Source organism: Schistocerca cancellata, chromosome 10 (assembly GCF_023864275.1).
Source record: "Schistocerca cancellata isolate TAMUIC-IGC-003103 chromosome 10, iqSchCanc2.1, whole genome shotgun sequence".
Classification (NCBI taxonomy): Eukaryota; Metazoa; Arthropoda; class Insecta; order Orthoptera; family Acrididae; genus Schistocerca; species Schistocerca cancellata.
Genome location: NC_064635.1, coordinates 162435424 through 162452725, shown reverse-complemented (window position 1 = coordinate 162452725; position 17302 = coordinate 162435424). Strand labels below are relative to the sequence as shown.

General features: G+C 45.1%; 1 protein-coding gene across 5 annotated transcripts in view; it reads right to left on the bottom strand.

The window, feature by feature from the left end:
• LOC126106859 (spectrin beta chain) overlaps nucleotides 1-17302 on the bottom strand; it is a 484283-nt gene that overhangs the window by 105947 nt on the left and 361034 nt on the right. For all 5 annotated transcript variants that reach the window (XM_049913255.1, XM_049913253.1, XM_049913254.1 and 2 more), the window contains exons 16-18: nucleotides 13074-13265; nucleotides 9272-9460; nucleotides 7722-7886 (exon numbers count right to left, since the gene is read on the bottom strand). In XM_049913255.1, the coding sequence (XP_049769212.1) occupies nucleotides 7722-7886; nucleotides 9272-9460; nucleotides 13074-13265 (546 nt within the window). The remainder of the gene's footprint in view (nucleotides 1-7721; nucleotides 7887-9271; nucleotides 9461-13073; nucleotides 13266-17302) is intronic.

The following is a 17302-nucleotide window of genomic DNA, read 5'->3' as shown; positions in this document are numbered from 1 at the left end:
GCCTCTTACAGACATCCCCACGAACGTCGGATGACGGGACACAATGGGAGGCTGGCCGAGGCAGGAGGACTGCAGCCCTGGCTGCAGCATCCGCAGCCTCATTCCCAGGCACTCCCACATGTCCGGGAACCCACAGAAAGCTGACAGAACCACCGTTATCAGCCAAAGAATGGAGGGACTGCTGTATCCGTTGTATCAAGGGATGGACCGGATAGGGAGCTCCAAGGCTCTGAAGAGCACTGAGTGAGTCAGAGCAGAGTACATATGATGAATGGTGGTGGCGGCGGGCATACTGAACGGCCTGATGGAGAGCAAAAAGCTCGGCCGTAAAGCTGGAACATTGGTCGAGGAGCCTGTATTTAAATGTGGCGGCCCCGACGACAAAGGCACAGCCGACACCATCGTCAGTTTTGGAGCCATCGGTGTAAATAAAGGTGTGACCGGCAAGTCGAGCACGAAGTTCGGCAAACCGTGAGCAATACATTGCAGCCGGAGTACCATCCTTCGGGAGTGAGCTGAGGTCGAGATAAATATGAACCGGAGCCTGGAGCCAAGGTGGTGTCGGGCTCTCTCCCTCTCTGAAGGTGGTAGGGAGGGCAAAATCCAATTGTCGAAGCAGGCGACGGAAGCGGACTACGGGGGGCAGCAGGGCAGACACATACAACCCGTACTGACGGTCGAGAGAATCGGCGAAGAAGGACTTGTAAGTGGGGTGGTCGGGCATAGACGACAGCCGGCAGGCATACCGACACAGCAGTACGTCGCGCCGGTAGGTCAACGGTAACTCGGCAGCTTCAGCATAAAGACTCTCGACAGGACTAGTGTAGAAGGCTCCGGTCGCAAGACGTAACCCCCGATGGTGGATGGAGTTGAGCCGGCGTAAGAGGGACGGCCGAGCGGACGAGTAGACGAAGCTCCCATAATCCAGCTTCGATCGGACTAAGGACCAATACAAACGAAGCAGGACAGTGCGATCCGCTCCCCAAGATGAACCGCTAAGAACTCTGAGGACATTAAGGGAACGTGTACAACGGGCCGCCAAATAAGAGACGTGTGGAGACCAACACAGTTTCCTGTCCAACGTGAGCCCTAGAAACTTAGTTGTGACCACGAATGGGAGAACAACGGGACCGAGATGTAAGGATGGCGGAAGGAACGCTTTATATCGCCAAAAGTTGATACAAACCGTCTTTTCTTCAGAGAACCGGAAGCCATTTGCCACGCTCCATGAGTAGAGACTGTCTAGACAACGCTGAAGGCAGCGCTCCAGGAGGCATGTTCTCTGGGCACTGCAGTAGATCGCAAAGTCATCGACAAAGAGAGAGCCTGAGACATTAGGTGGAATGCAATCCATAATGGGATTGATCGCGATGGCAAAAAGGGCTACGCTCAAGACGGAGCCCTGAGGCACTCCGTTCTCCTGGAGGAAGACGTCGGACAATACGGAGCCCACACGTACCCTAAACTTTCGATCCGTTAAAAAGGAATCAATAAAAAGGGGCAGGCGACCGCGTAGGCCCCACCTGTGCATAGTGCGGAGGATACCTCCTCTCCAACAGGTGTCATAAGCCTTCTCCAAGTCGAAGAACACGGCTACCGTTTGGCGCCTTCGCAAAAAGTTGTTCATGATGAATGTCGACAAGGTCACGAGGTGGTCAACAGCGGAGCGGCGGCGACGAAAGCCACATTGGACATTAGTAAGGAGCCGTCGAGATTCAAGAATCCAGACTAACCGAGCATTAACCATGCGCTCCATCACCTTACAGACACAGCTTGTAAGAGAAATGGGGCGGTAACTAGAAGGAAGGTGTCTATCCTTCCCGGGTTTGGGTATAGGAACAACAACGGCGTCACGCCAACGCATGGGGACTTGACCTTCGGTCCAGACGCGATTGTAGGTACGGAGAAGGAAGCTTTTGCCCGCCGGAGAAAGGTGTGCCAGCATCTGAACGTGAATGGCATCCGGCCCCGGAGCAGAGGACCGGGACAGTGCAAGCGCACGTTCGAGTTCCCGCATAGTAAAGGGGGCATTATAGGTTTCCAGATTCAGCGAGTGGAAGGAAGGTCGCCGAGCCTCTTCTGCCTCTTTCCTGGGAAGGAAGGCAGGATGGTAATGGGCGGAGCTTGAAACCTCCTCGAAAAAGCGGCCAAAGGCGTTGGCGACAGCCACCGGATCAACAAGGACCGCATTACCTGAGGTCAGGCCAGGTACCGAGGAGTGGGCCTTAATGCCCGACAGCCGGCGCAGGCTACCCCAAACGACGGAAGAAGGAGTAAAACTGTTAAAGGAGCCGGTGAAAGAGGCCCAACAAGCTTTTTTGCTGTCTTTGATGACTCTACGGCATTGCGCTCGGAGTCGTTTGTATTCAATACAATTCGCCAACGTAGGATGGCGGCGAAAGGTGCGTAAAGCACGTCGTCGAGCACGGATAGCGTCCCTACAAGCCTCGTTCCACCAGGGGACGGAAACGCGACGTGAAGAAGTAGTACGAGGAATGGAACGTTCGGCAGCATGGATGATAACAGCCGAGAGGTATTCGACCTGACTGTCACAACTGGGAAAATCGTGGTCCGGAAAGGTCGCCAGGGATGAGTAAAGTCCCCAGTCAGCTTTCTGTATGTTCCAGCTCAAAGGACGTGGGGATGGGGTGTGGTGCAGGAGACGAACGACACAGGGGAAGTGGTCGCTCGAATAGGTGTCAGAAAGGACATACCACTCGAACCGACGGGCAAGAGTGGTAGAACATATTGAGAGGTCCAAGTGGGAGAAGGTATGAGTGGAGTCCGAGAGGAAAGTCGGGGCGCCGGTATTGAGGCAGACAAGATTGAGATGGTTGAAGACATCTGCCAAGAGTGAGCCTCTTGGACAGGATGCAGGAGAGCCCCAAAGGGGATGATGGGCATTGAAGTCGCCAAACAATAAAAACGGCGGGGGAAGCTGAACGATCAGGTGCATCATGTCAGCCCGACTAACGGCAGACGACGGTGGAGTGTAGATGGTACAAACTGAAAAAGTAAAAGCAGAAAGAGTAATGCGGACAGCTATTGCTTGGAGTGGGGTGGTCAATGGGATGGGATGGTAATAGACGTCGTCCCGAATGAGCAACATGACCCCACCATGAGCTGGGACACCGTCCACAGGGGTAAGGTCATACCGCTCCGAGGTATAGTGGGTAAAGGCAATACGGTCAGTCGGGCGCAACTTGGTTTCCTGGAGTCCAAGGACGAGCGGACAGTGCAGGCGGAGGAGCAGTTGTAATTCCTCCAGATGAGATCGAATACCTCTTATGTTCCAATGAAACAACGCCATCGCTAGTCAAAAAGTTGTGGAAACGAGACGGGGGAAGAGCTGGTCACCTCGACGGCCGCGGAGGACCAGGTTGCGAGGGAACAACGCTACAACCGACGGGAGGCAGATCCGGTTCCATCGACTGGTCGCCAGCTGCGGCCGCTGTCCCTGGTTGTGTAGGAGGGGCAGCATCATTTGCCGACGAAAGGCCAGCTGAGCGCCTGGCAGCAGAGCGTCCCGGCGAAACTGAGGACGGCCGGGAGCGGCGACTCACGGATGGAGCGTCAGTCGAAACGCGCCGGGGTGGAGAGGGGGATAAAGATTTCTTCTTGGAGGCCTTCTTGGAAGGCCGAGGAGGCACAGGGATGGTGGGCTGGACCCGAAGAAGGTCCTCACGCGCGGGGTCCGTTTTGGAACGCCGGACCTCGGAAGCCGGGGTCCGGAACGTTTCCCCGATGGACGCCTGAGAAGAGGATCGCTTCTCAGGTGGCGTGTGGGGGGAAGGAGGAGGAAGGATGGCCCCTGGGGCAGAGGGGGTGGGGGCCACGGGGGAGGAGGATTTGGAAGGGAGGGATTTGGGAGGCGGAGGCAGAGCCCCCTGATGGGCGGAGGAGGCGGAGGGGGGACAGGAGAGGGGTGAGGATACCGCGGAAGGAGTGGACACAACTGAGGCAAATGAAGTGGTCAATGGCACGGGATGGAGGCGGTCGTACTTCTTCCTGGCCTCAGAATAAGACAGCCGATCCAAAGTTTTGATTTCTTGTATCTTCTTCTCCTTCTGATATGCGGGGCAGTCTGAGGATCTAGGCGAGTGGACGCCAGGACAATTAACGCACCGAGGTGGTGGGGTGCATGTATGTTCCTCACGAAGAGGACGGCCACAATCGCCACAGAGGGGCTCAGCCTCACACCGTGACGACATGTGCCCAAAGCGCAAACACCTAAAACAGCGCATAGGAGGCGGAACGTAGGGTCGCACGTCACACCGGTAGCACATTACCTTTACCTTCTCTGGGAGAACGTCCCCCTCGAAGGCGAGGATAAAGGCCCCAGTGTCGATGCGACGGTCTTTGGGCCGCGCTGGACTCGCCGGACGAAATGCACGCCTCGGCGCTCCAGGTTGGCCCTGAGCTCCTCATCAGATTGTAGCAGGAGGTCACGATGAAAAATAACCCCCTGCGTCCTATTGAGTGCCAGATGTGGGACAATGGAGACTGGGATGTCCCCTAGGCGGTCGCACGCCTGGAGCGCCGCCGACTGTGTGGCGGACGTGGTCTTGATAAGTACGGACCCTGAACGCATCTTGCTGAGAGCCTCGATTTCCCCGAAGATGTCCTCAATGTGCTGAACAAAGAACATGGGCTTGGAGGTGGCGAATGTCCCCCCATCGGTCCGAGAACAGACCAAATAGCGGGGGAAGTACTTCGCTCCAAGCCGGCGGGCCTGTCCCTCCTCCCATGGAGTGGCCAAGGGGGAAGGGGCAGGAGAACCAGAACCAGAAACGGTACTTTTTCTTTTAAAAGACTCGGCCGCAGAGCGACCCGATACGTGGTGACGTTTCATCTGCGAAACGTCCACCCCGATACCACCCACTCCGACCAGGGGCTCTCCCCACGGGCGCCACCCAGCCGCAGCAAGGGCCACCTGGCAGGATGACCATTGCCGGGAGTCCTGATGCCCCAAGGAGACGGGCATCTACTCCTTGGCCGACGTGGGGAGGGTGCAGCTCAGGTATCGGCAGTACGATCCCTGTGTTGTCAGGGGGCTACAACCTAGAGGGTGCATGACGACCCCACCACAACGGGCTGGCTACCGTGCTGGATTTCTGGTGCCATGGAAAGTCCATCATGATCGCTGGTGCAGATGGAGACGCACTATGGGCGTAACTGGGACAACCCAAAAGGCGTTTAGGCCCAATTTGAGCAATAGTGGGTATGGTTACAACGCCGGTGCAATGCTGAGTGCCAAGGTCTGAGTGCACTTAGGACCAGTGGTACACCACGTAAGGTGTCCTTCCCCAAAAGGCTCGTACTTCTGTAGAAATTTAGAAAAATGGAGGTCAAACCCCAAGGGGGACCATCACATGGAAGGCCGAAACGGTTGAACTCCTTTTAGTCGCCTCGTACGACAGGCAGGAATACCTCGGGCCTATTCTTACCCCGGACCCGCAGGGGGGACCACGACATGCTGATGATTAGTTTCTGCATGAGGGTGGTCTGCTGCAGGTCCCCACAGAGATAATAATCCAAAGGACTGAGATTGGGGGAAGGTACAGGCCATGGAACTGGTGATCCTCTATGTCTCCATTCCTTACAGTCAATATAAAGGGTACTACGTAGTGCATCTTTAACACAGACTGAAATGAAAAGTGAAGAGGCAAACTGCTCACTGACAGCCTGTGCAACAAACCATCAGCAGAAGTCCTCCAGAGTGGGTGATCAGCAGGCGTAAGCTCCTGCACATGCTGAACATGACTCGTACTCCTCAAGAAGTATCCTCCATGCCGAAGGAGGAGATGTACTACATAGCAAGGCCACTTGTCTTGCACTGAAACCTGGCTACTTGTCGGCTGCCAGCAGAACTTGCTCTTCCGTCCAGACGTACGAGCAACATGTAGTCTTTTTGTCAGTCAACAGTCTGTAGTGCTACGGATCCTGTCTCAGCAACACGACGATACACAGTGCCAAAGGTTGGATAACTCGGCTACCTTCGGCCTGGAAATGCCACGTGTTACAGCCTTGTGTCCATTTTCATTTGCACAGCTGTACAAAAAAAAATTATTTCTGACTGCTCATGAAATGAGTATCCTGCCGTGTTGGAAATGAGCACGTTCAGGACAGAACAATGATGAATGTGAACAAGCCTCCCTGGCAACACAACTCCATCTAGGAAATGATCAGTCAAACGGGTGCATAGGAAAGTGGTATTATTGGGCTGTGCATGGAAAGCCCCTAAATGTCAACTTTCATTAATAACTATAATGCCAGGGATTCAGATATATGTTTATATGAACTTTTTACTAGTTTTGCTGTAAGGTACATCTCCCCAAAGTTTGTAAAAATATTTCTGAAACAGTCTTTATATTCCTAGGTAAACCAAGTACCATAAGTACTACTACATTAACGAATGGTGGCTTCCAAAGCACAGACGTAAATGTACACTGATAAGCCATTGTATTATGGTGACTTGCTCAATAGCACGTGGGTCCACCTTAGGAATGCAATATGGCAGTAATTTGGCACAGCATGGATTTGATACATCCTTGGAAGGTTTCCAGAGGAATGTCACATTAGATGTCTATGTAAATGTCATGCAACTCCTTAAGTTACGAGTCGGTGGTTTGTGGGCAAAATACCCGTTCCTTAAAGAACAGGAGTTGTAGTCCATCGGGTTCAGACTGGGCAAATTTGGTGGACACGATACAAATGTAAGTTGACCATCCTGCTCCACAAACCACAGCACAATTCTGGACGAAACTCTTGCTGAAACACGCAATCACCATCAAAGAAAACATCAAATGTGAAGAGATGCAGGTAGTCCACAATAGTGTTCAAGTATCTCCCAGTCATCATGGCACTTGTCATAACTGCCACGTGTCCCGTGTAAGCACAGGCAAATGTCCCCCATAGCATAACACAGACGTCACCAGCCTTTATCCACATAACGGTACACGTTTCAAACAGCTGTTCACCTGGATGACAGCATACCTAAACACAACTGTCTCAACCTGGTAGAACAAGAAATGTTATTCATCTGACTTGTCGACAAGTTTCCGTCGATCCACGGCCCAATCTCAATTACCTGCGCCCACTGCAATCTCGGCTGACAGTTTGTTGGGTCGATACTGGATGAAGTAGATGTGGTCTGCTGCAGAGCCTCACTTTCAACAATGTTCAGCAAACAGCGTACTCCAAAACACTTTTACATACACTGGCACTGTACTCTGTCGTCGGATCTGGCACAGATCCCACTTCATATGTCGGGCAAGCCTCTGACCGAATTCCGTGACGATGTATCGAAATCCAGCATCTTGCCATCTACTCGAGGTTTCACCATCCTTCAGCCATTTTCCACAGACACCCATAATAGTAGCACACGTACAGCAGAGAAGACTCACCATATTGAAATGCTCGTCCCAGTCGCTGGGCCATAAAAATCTGTTCTCTTTCGATGTCACTTATGCAACTCGTACTGACACTTTAATGATTGCCCTGCTCTGCTTATATACTGCCCTCATGCGTCACACGCCCTTAACATCACCAGGCAACGTTCAGTCTCATGGTGGACAGTAAATATTGTGTTGTGGCTCACCAGTGTAGAAATACAGGTGGACCGACCACTCTTGTGGAACAACAGATCCTGCACAACAGATCCTGCACAACAGATCCTGCACAACAGATCCTGCACAACAGAGACAGCTGCAGCTACTCACCATCTGTGTCAGCTGCTCCCAGACGAGCTTGATCTGATCGATCCTCTCCTGGATCAGCTCCCTCTCCTCAGGGTGCTCGGCTCCGATCGCCTCTGCTTCCTGCTGCAAGGAGTCCAGCTTGGCCTGAATAGCAGCCAGATCACGCTCCATGCCAGATAGTCGACGCTGTAACACGACATGCAACACACGGTAAGTTCCAGGTATGTACTGGATGAAAAAGTACTAAAATTGACTTTTCTCATTATATTCTTAATGCACTGAAAATTCAACATAGTATGCTCTGACCAAAAACACTGAGAATGACGAAATTAACACAGAAATAGCAGCCCAATCTAAAGCGATACTCCTGAAAACTGGCCCGAAAAGAAATAGTATTCCTGACACAGCAAAATTATGTCAAGATAAGATAAGATTAAACCATTTATTATTCTGCAGAGAAAGAAAGATGAAATGTGACTAACATTATCCTTTTCTGCAGTTACACAATTACTTTGCAATTCACACATATCAATTATTCACTCTAAGAAGTCACTCTAAGAAGTCACTCAACATGGTGGTTGACAGCACAGCCAACCGAGTAAGCCTTATCTATCAGACAGCGCTGTACTCTATGAGGCTACATATTCAAACTAAGCTATAAGATTAGTTGGAAATACTGGAAAATGGATGTCCTCTACACGTGATCACAATCACACAGCAACAATACGGAAACAGTGTGGCTACAACAATGTCAATGTATTAGCAAAAAGTACATCAAAAGGAAGTGGAAATGAGTGAATATATTTGTCAAATATCACACAGACTTCCGACTTCTGTATCAGCCACCACGCTGAGTGACTTCTTAGAGAGTACAATTACTAAGTACGTGGCAGAGAATGCTAGGAGCTACTTTCAATCATTATCTCTATTTTTACACACTTGAACAATGCATGGGAAAAATGAACACCTAAATCTTTTTATGAAAACACTTATTCCTCATTCTACTGTGACACTCACACTTCTGTATGCACATATCGGGCAACAAAATATTTTGGTATTTGGGAGATGATGTAATTATTCTGTAAAAAGGCTTTAACATAATGAAAACTGCCTTTATTTTAATGACTGCCATCCCAATTCCCTAATCGTAACTGTGATACTTTCTCACTCAGTTCCTGGTAACCCAAAATGAGCAGCTCTTTTTAAAACTTTTTCTAGGTTATTTGTTAAGCTTTATGCATCTTCTGGCAATTGTAATTTTTATTTAGCATTGTAATTTTGTTTACTGTAAACCGTAAATATTTAATTGAATCGATAACCTTCATATTACAGCCACCCCCCCCCCCCCCCCAAAAAAAAAATAAATAAATAAATAAAATAAATAAGAAAAATTTAAAAAATAAATAGTAATAATAACACTTTGAATCAAACAATAAAAGAAATTATGTGAAGAAAAACTCTCATACTGCCAAAGAGGGATCGAAAGAGGAGACTGATTTTAATTAGTAGATTGAGAAAAATTATTTCACTAATTGTGAGAGAGCTTTTAACCAAAATTCAATTAATTTCACCTGAAGTGTCATAATGCCAGTGAGGTCCATCTCCAAACTGTCCGTCGACTGGAGAATACGCTTCTTGTCTTCGATCCAGGACATGGTCTCCCGACACTCTATGTGATACGTCTGCACTCCGTGTGCAGAGTTCAGTTCCTCTTTCTTTGCTTCTGCTTTCTCTCGTAGCTGTGCCCATTCGTGGTTCAACTGTAAACAAATATATGCATTCAGTTTATGAAAAATTTCTTTCATTGTTGAGGTGACAAGCATATTACAGAAACATGACTCATTTTTAAGGAATCGTCCTAGTCAGAACACTCGTGGAGCGACAATGGTTTGTTAGCAGTAAACTCTTAATAGGTAACCACTATAGGCAGTAGGCAGTAAACTATTAAGCTGCAGTAATGTGAAAAATACAGCTGCAAATTTGACCGAGCACTACACGCCAAATAAAAAATAGTATCATAAAGGAAAGTAAAGCATACTTGAGAAGTGGCCTCGTTCACAACATACTCAGTTCACAACATAAAAGTGAGTGGGTCATCCAGAAAATAAGTTGGCCTATTTTTTAAAAGAAGAAAACAAGCTTACATCAAAAACTTTACTGGCAGTACATATAGCACTGTTAGAGCCATTTTTTGACATAATCAGCACCAGAATTGACACACTTGTCATACTGTGGGATCAATTTTTGTATTCTTGTGTTGTAAAAGTCTGCCACCTGGAAATGGAATAAAGCATGTGACAGTCTTCTTCAGCTCTTTGTCATTGTGAAAATGCTGAACAAAAAACAGGAACATCTTGAGGCACAAGGAAAAATGGAAACTGCTGGGAGCAAGATTGGGACTGTACAAAGAATGGCCAAACAATTCCCTGCTAAACACCCTTCAGAACAGCTGTTGTGAACCGCACTGTATGTGGGAGAGCAGTGTCACAAATATGCACAATACTTCCACTGAGTATACCACACCTCTCACTGTGACTGGACAGTATCAATTTCCGAGTTACACGATAATGGTCTGTGTTCACTGTTTCAACACTGAGCACGACACCAGTGACAAAATGCCCTTCTATACCAAAAGTAAATGCAATTTGAAAACAAAGGAAGTAGGTTACAGTACACTCGTTCGCCCACTGCCTGAATACTGCTCAGCGGTGTGGGATCTGTACCAGATAGGGTTGATAGAAGAGAGAGAGAAGATCCAACGGAGAGCAGTGCACTTCGTTACAGGATCATTTAGTAATCGCGAAAGCGTTACAGAGATGATAGATAAACTCCAGTGGAAGACTCTACAGGAGAGAGACTCAGTAGCTCGGTATGGGCTTTTGTTAAAGTTTCGAGAACATACCTTCACCGAAGAGTCCAGCAGTATATTGCTCCCTCCTATGTATATCTCGCGAAGAGACCATGAGGATAAAATCAGAGAGATTAGAGCCCACACAGAAGCATACAGACAAGCCTTCTTTCCACTAACAATACGAGACTGGAATAGAAGGGAGAACCAATAGAGGTACTCAGGGTACCCTCCGCCACACACCGTCAGGTGGCTTGCGGAGTATGGATGTAGATGTAGATGTAGATGTAGAACACTGCGCACACCACGTTCCGCACCAAAGCAGTCTCTTAGAGCTTTGCCTCGACTGTAAATTCAGTGCGATACCAATCCACTGACTGCTGCTCAGTTTTGAGATACACCTCATCACCTGTTAAGATCCTGTCAAGAAGCTTATGCGAGTCATAATGGTACTCATTCCTAAGTGTTAATGCTGCCCCTAAGCAATTCAGTTTCATGTTCAGATATCAAGTTTATCGGCACCCATCTGGTGCGCACTTTCTTCGACAGCAGGCACTTGGTGGCAATTTCACACAGCAAGAATCGTGATATCTATGGAAAATGCTGCAGAAAACCATAATCTCCGTAATGCACTACTGCACCAACTACACGAGGTCATCAATGATGGACAGTTGCCCACAGCCCTCTTCAATACGGATACTGACGACCTTTGAAAAATTACCCAAACCGGCAATGCACGTATTCACTCTTGACCTACAGCCCATACCCCTGATACAACAGGTGGCACATCTGGACATTTCTGTGTTCCGTGCATTAAGAAAATTTATTACAGACTGAATGTCACAGTTGGCACGAGAAAGAGTAAGAGCCACCACCTTCAGCCACTGCTAGAGCACTGCTGACAATAGCATAGACTTCTATGGCTGTCATGTGATTGCATGCCATAGCTCTGTCACACCCCTGCTACTTTCCAGCTGAATACTTTTACTTAAAAAAAACCAACCTTAGTTTCTGGAAGAACTTTGTAGTAGGCAACTGTCTAGCAAAAATCGTTATCTCCGAAACAATGTTTCTATTAATCCGCTTTTCGTAACATTTCCTTTACTCATACAATTCTTGCTGAAAATTTTTCTTCAGATTCTACATGGAATACTCTGCTGCAAAAAGTCATCATCACAATCAGTAACAAAAGTACTTTAAAGAAATTTTTATATTAAATGATACACTTCTGTGAGTTCACAAAATAAAATTACAAGCAGAATCGTTAAACAAATTATGTTCTTAGAAGATACATTTCCTCTGGATTGAGTATTCAAATTTTATGCACAATATTTCCATCAGCTGATACAACTGCCTTCAATGTGTACTATGAGCAACAGTACTAGGTTGCCTCCCAACTGGGCTCAGTTTGGTGTGCAGGGGGAGATGACACTCTGGATGACTGTCTGGACATAAACTATGGCTGCTATCAATATACCAGCAAAAGTTCAACATTTATTTCTTTAAGTTTCCCTACAGATCTTTTAACTTTCTTAATATATCCTGAATATTCTAATCTTTATCTCTGTGATACATTATAAAATTTATGAGATTAAATCTTAATACACTCACAAAATTACTATATATTTACAAATAAACATGAGAATTTTCCAATTAGCACTCCCAACAGAATTACACATACTAATTGAGGCTTTGCTTAGTGTTGCCTGATTTACACAGGATGTCCCCAATATTTAGTGGGCAGTGACCCAACTGACATAAGCCTTACACGGGACATCAAATGTACAGACTTTTTGCCACTATTACTGATTCGAAATACCATGTACGTTCACTTAAAAATCGGTCAACTAAATGAAATTTTCAAAATGAGTTTCTGAATGTACCAATGGCAGTGACCAAAAATTTTGGAATGCAGTGCGCCACAAGGTTGCAATCAGTTGATTAACTAAAAGTAAACCTCAACACAAGCCATAACTCCATACTTCAAAGACAGTCAGTGACATGACTTTAATAGTATTATTAGTGCGACCACATTGCTATCTGAAAAGTGCTTCAGCGCCCCCCCCCCCCCCCCTCCCCCAAAATCGCACTCACTGACAGGATAAGACTTCTCTTAGCATACAGTGCAGAGTGGCTGAAGTTGAGCAGCAAAAATAATTCATCTTCGCACAAAGCCCAACTGTAGATTATGCACGTTAAAGGATAATAATTAGCGTTTAAACATACTGTTGACTTACACTGGAGTATATAGGAAATTTTTATATCACCAGCTTAAAGATGGTACTGTTCATGAACAGAACAGCACTTGTGAGTATAGTTGTACCAGTGTACCAACTTTGTTCATAAAATATTATAAGGAAATACTGATCTAATGACTGAAAATTTATGTCCTTTTTGTCATAATTTTTAGGTCTTTCCCCCCAGTGATTTTTTAAACCACCAGCCAATAAAGCTTCATTTTCTGCCAATTGGATCTCATTCCATATTTGGATGACAAAAATAATTAACGTCATACTAAACGTCACCTGGTTCTGCCGTGCAACTATCTGTTCGCTGTTGGGATGCTCCACATGCAGCAACTGGCGAGCCAGCTGGTTGACAACTGCGACGCGGGACGCATTGGCATTCATCTCCTTCTCGAAGCCATCGTAGCGGTGCTTCATGATCTCCACGTCCTCAATGTCCTTCACTGGAACCATAGTCTGGAGCATGCGGTCCTGGAGGCACGAACAATCAATTATTAATAAATAGATATAACACAACTACAGTTGGAAGAATTATGTACAGAAATAATTGTCACTGAAACGAAAATTTAAATATTGGGAGAGCTGCACTTTTAGCCCACTTGCGATTTCAGTATAAAACACAACCTTGTTATGATCCAAATACTTCAATATAAAGTTTCAATCACAATAATCATGAAGCATAAAGTTATTTGTATGGCTTTTCTTTCCTCAAGTTAGTTTCAGTGACAGTATTTTCCAAAATATGACATCGAAAGTTTATATTTTTTAATTTTATTGAGCACAGAATTCAAATGTAATATGGGCATTTTTTTACAACAATAATTCATATTTAAATGTTTTATTGCCTGAAGGAAGACACTTTAGCAATATGAATTTCATATCAATTTTAGATATTATCCACATATTAAATATAAAAATTCCTTTATTTAATTGCACAGATTTTATTGCGAATTTTAAGAAGTCCTGCATCCAACCTACAACTGCAAAATCCCCAGAGAAATTCTGACATTACATGGGCTAAGCAAGAGCTAATATCAAAAATTGTAACAATAATCAGATAATGGTAGACAAAATATTTTCTAATATTGAAGATATATTAGGCTGGTCATGCTAAACAACGAATAACACCTTTTTGTCTGCCTAAATTCTATTCTTGCTGTCGGGTTTCAATACAACACTAATGTGTTACTAATTACATCAGAATTTCTTCATTTCTATACCAAATATGAACAAGCACATCTATCAGTCACAATGTTGACCCATACAAATTAAGCTGTTACTTCCGATGCCCAATTGTTCTTGCCCAGAATGCTTGCCCTTACATGAATGCTAAATAAACATACCAAAGTCCAACAGCAATACAGAGCCCATTCGAAGAAGCAAGATAGCCCAGCACACTTTGATTAACTGATGTTGGAGAAAAGACACTCTTCTTTACCAGCTCCCCCCCTCTCAATCTGCCCCCCCCCCTCCTCCTCCTGCATTTGCCCTGAAATATCAGTTTCCATTAATTATCTTCTAATTTCTGCAACCCACCCATGCCCATCCTTTGAGGGTCTCACTGAAAGCACAATAAGCAATCTCCTCTGATGTCCACCTCCCACACCCTACTTGATGTACTGTACAGGGCAGTAAGATACATACCGATGTGATATGAGAAACATACGTTACTGACTGAAGTCATTTTTTTTACACTTAAGTGTCAACAAAATTTATTAAATTTATGGAGAGTAAAATTCTTTTATGTCCATCAATGATCACAAAATGTTTGGTTCTGTGACTACTGGTAAGCAATGACCACCTTCATCAGGTCTGCAGCAGACCATGGGAAATGAAATACTACTAGCAGACAGTTTAAAGCTAAAAACAACATTTTATTATACTTTTCTCAGAACAGTGTGTTGCGATATATGACAAGCCCTCTGGTGGTTAAGTTCCTCCAACTTCTTGCCTATGCTGCATTCTGGCTACTATGCCAACAGAGAACACTGATTACTTACTTTAGTCTTTTGTTTTCATCCATTTCACTCCTTTCCCCAGTTATTTTATCTTGTGTATGTACATGATTTTTTCATTAAATTGACCACAAGAGCACGTCAATCACAAACAGTCACTTAATCATTTCCTTTATAACAGTTTTAAATTTAACTATATTTGTGTTCTTAATTTTTCACATTTTCCCCACTGCATCGACTTATACACTTGGTAAGCTCACTATAGACTATCTATTGGCTTCTTCATTTTATTGCATTCTGTACAATTTTATAATTAACAAATGTGTGTAAACGTACACCAGACACATCCGATGAGCTTACGCCACAATCTTAGGTTGTGGCTACTGAACTGCAGTTTGTTGTGAATAGTAGTGCTACTAACAGTGTGACTCCGCTGGCACTGTGGTCTAGCATACACAATATTTTAAATACACATAATGATCATAACCTGATTGTGTGAATATTTTGTGATTATACCACTGTGGTCTCATTACATTATGAGATGTTGTAAAATCCTGTATATTTTGTCAGATTTTAAGTGTACATTTCAGAATCTATTGGTTTAATACTTTTCATTATGGCAGACTTTTTTCAGGGTGTATACGTGGACAAGGAAAAAAAATTCCCGGATTTTTCCCGGATTTCCCGGTTAAAAATACACTTTCTCCCGGATGAAAACACACTTTTTCCGTGCTATTAAGCGACAGGTTTTTTTTTTTTTTTGCATCAATAAGTGCGCTGTATATTTTCGTATCACGAAAGTATAAATTCGAATCCCACCAAACACCGCATGTTACTTTCCGAACCATGTAATCGAGATTACGATACGCTTTTGTAAGCGAGTCATTGCTCATGTCACGTGATCCCGCCAGCCGATGACAGCGGATATTCAGAGCGTAGGACACGTGATGTAGTCCGCTAATAGCAACATCACTGTTAAGTAGCGCGGATACACAAACAGGAAAAGTTAATGTTTTACATTAATATACATAGTGTTGCTATAAGAAAAGCAAAGCTTTCACGTGCAACATTGGTCTCTAAGGTTAATAAGCTGCAACAGAAGCTAAGCTTTCACATATAATGTTGATTTTTCTTGCCCATGTTACACTTTAAGATACATCACACAAATGTGCCAGTAAAATTTTTAGCCGAGTCCAGTGACTTGTTCTCAAAGTTTTCCACAAATAAATTAGCTACCGCAGAGGAGCGAGAGCTTCCCGTAGCACTACACCAATTTGCTCATAATAACGACACGATTGTCTGATCTGGGCTCTAAATACTTCTAATCGCTCGTCATCAAACGCTCTGTGATTTAAGGAATTCATCGCACATTCTCACACATAGTTCCACTTGCGAAAGAGGAAATTTGCTTTGAAAGTAACGTTTTTCAAACAGCCATTCGCAATATTTTCCCGCGACCTGTTAGAAATAGGTTCGTTTCAGCAGTCGTCAGAGAGCGCCAGGTAAGAGGCACCACCGCGCTTTGGCAGCTACGATGACGCAGGAAGCCCGTATGTTCGTATGTGTAAAACATTAAAAGATCTTACGTTATGTCATAAAATAAAAGAGGCCGAAATATCGTTGTCTAATGCTGCGTAAGTTGTTAATACAAATACTACCCATGACTGGAGTGGTAATACAAATACTACCCATGACTGGTGTGGTGTCTCAAATCTGATTACGTTTATTTTGTCGCTGTCTGCTAGATAAAACAAAATAGGTCTTTCTAACACTGCAGAAATTGTAACACATACCAAATAAACGAGACTGTTTTTGCACAAATGGTCATTTTTATAACACGACAGAATATAATTCACGAAGACCAACATAAAATGACTATTAGGCCTACTACAAGCAAATAGTTTAATGTTAGAAAATAGTTTCACATTTCATTCATACGCCCCAGTTTCTCGAGCATGAGATCGAAAAGTAGTAGTACGAGATTTTTACTTAAATTTGGAATCGTCATATACTTCCCTAATTGGTGTGATGTCCCCGTTCCTCGTTCTAACAAACAACCTTGTCATGACTAACTCTGGAACTATTCCTGCCTTTGTCAAAATTTAGTCGCTGGTTAACTTCACTAACCCTGCCAGAATCACCGGTTTAGTTATCCCTGATTATTCTCCGGTTAGGCGTTGTTATGTTCGTACAATCCACTTTCCGCCCTACTTCCAGAATAGAAGTTAATCGGCTGCTAGAAGGGGGCTGTACAACTGGCCCTTACAAGTGGAGCGATCTGGCCAAAAATTTTCTGTCAAAATTTCATTTTCTTGGATACACTGAGAAGATAATACGTAATCTTTCTTACCTGTTATTCCTGTTAGTCGTTTATTTCCACTCTGGTAGTCTGACTCTATGGATTTCACTAGTAATTATAGCACAGCTGATCATTCCAAGCCCAATCAACCACATAATCAGACAGCGGTTGGCGTTCACTCTTTCGGCTTTACTCTGCTCAGCTCGTATAACCCGGTCCCCTTTTGCTTGCAGGAAAGTTTATTTCTAGATGCG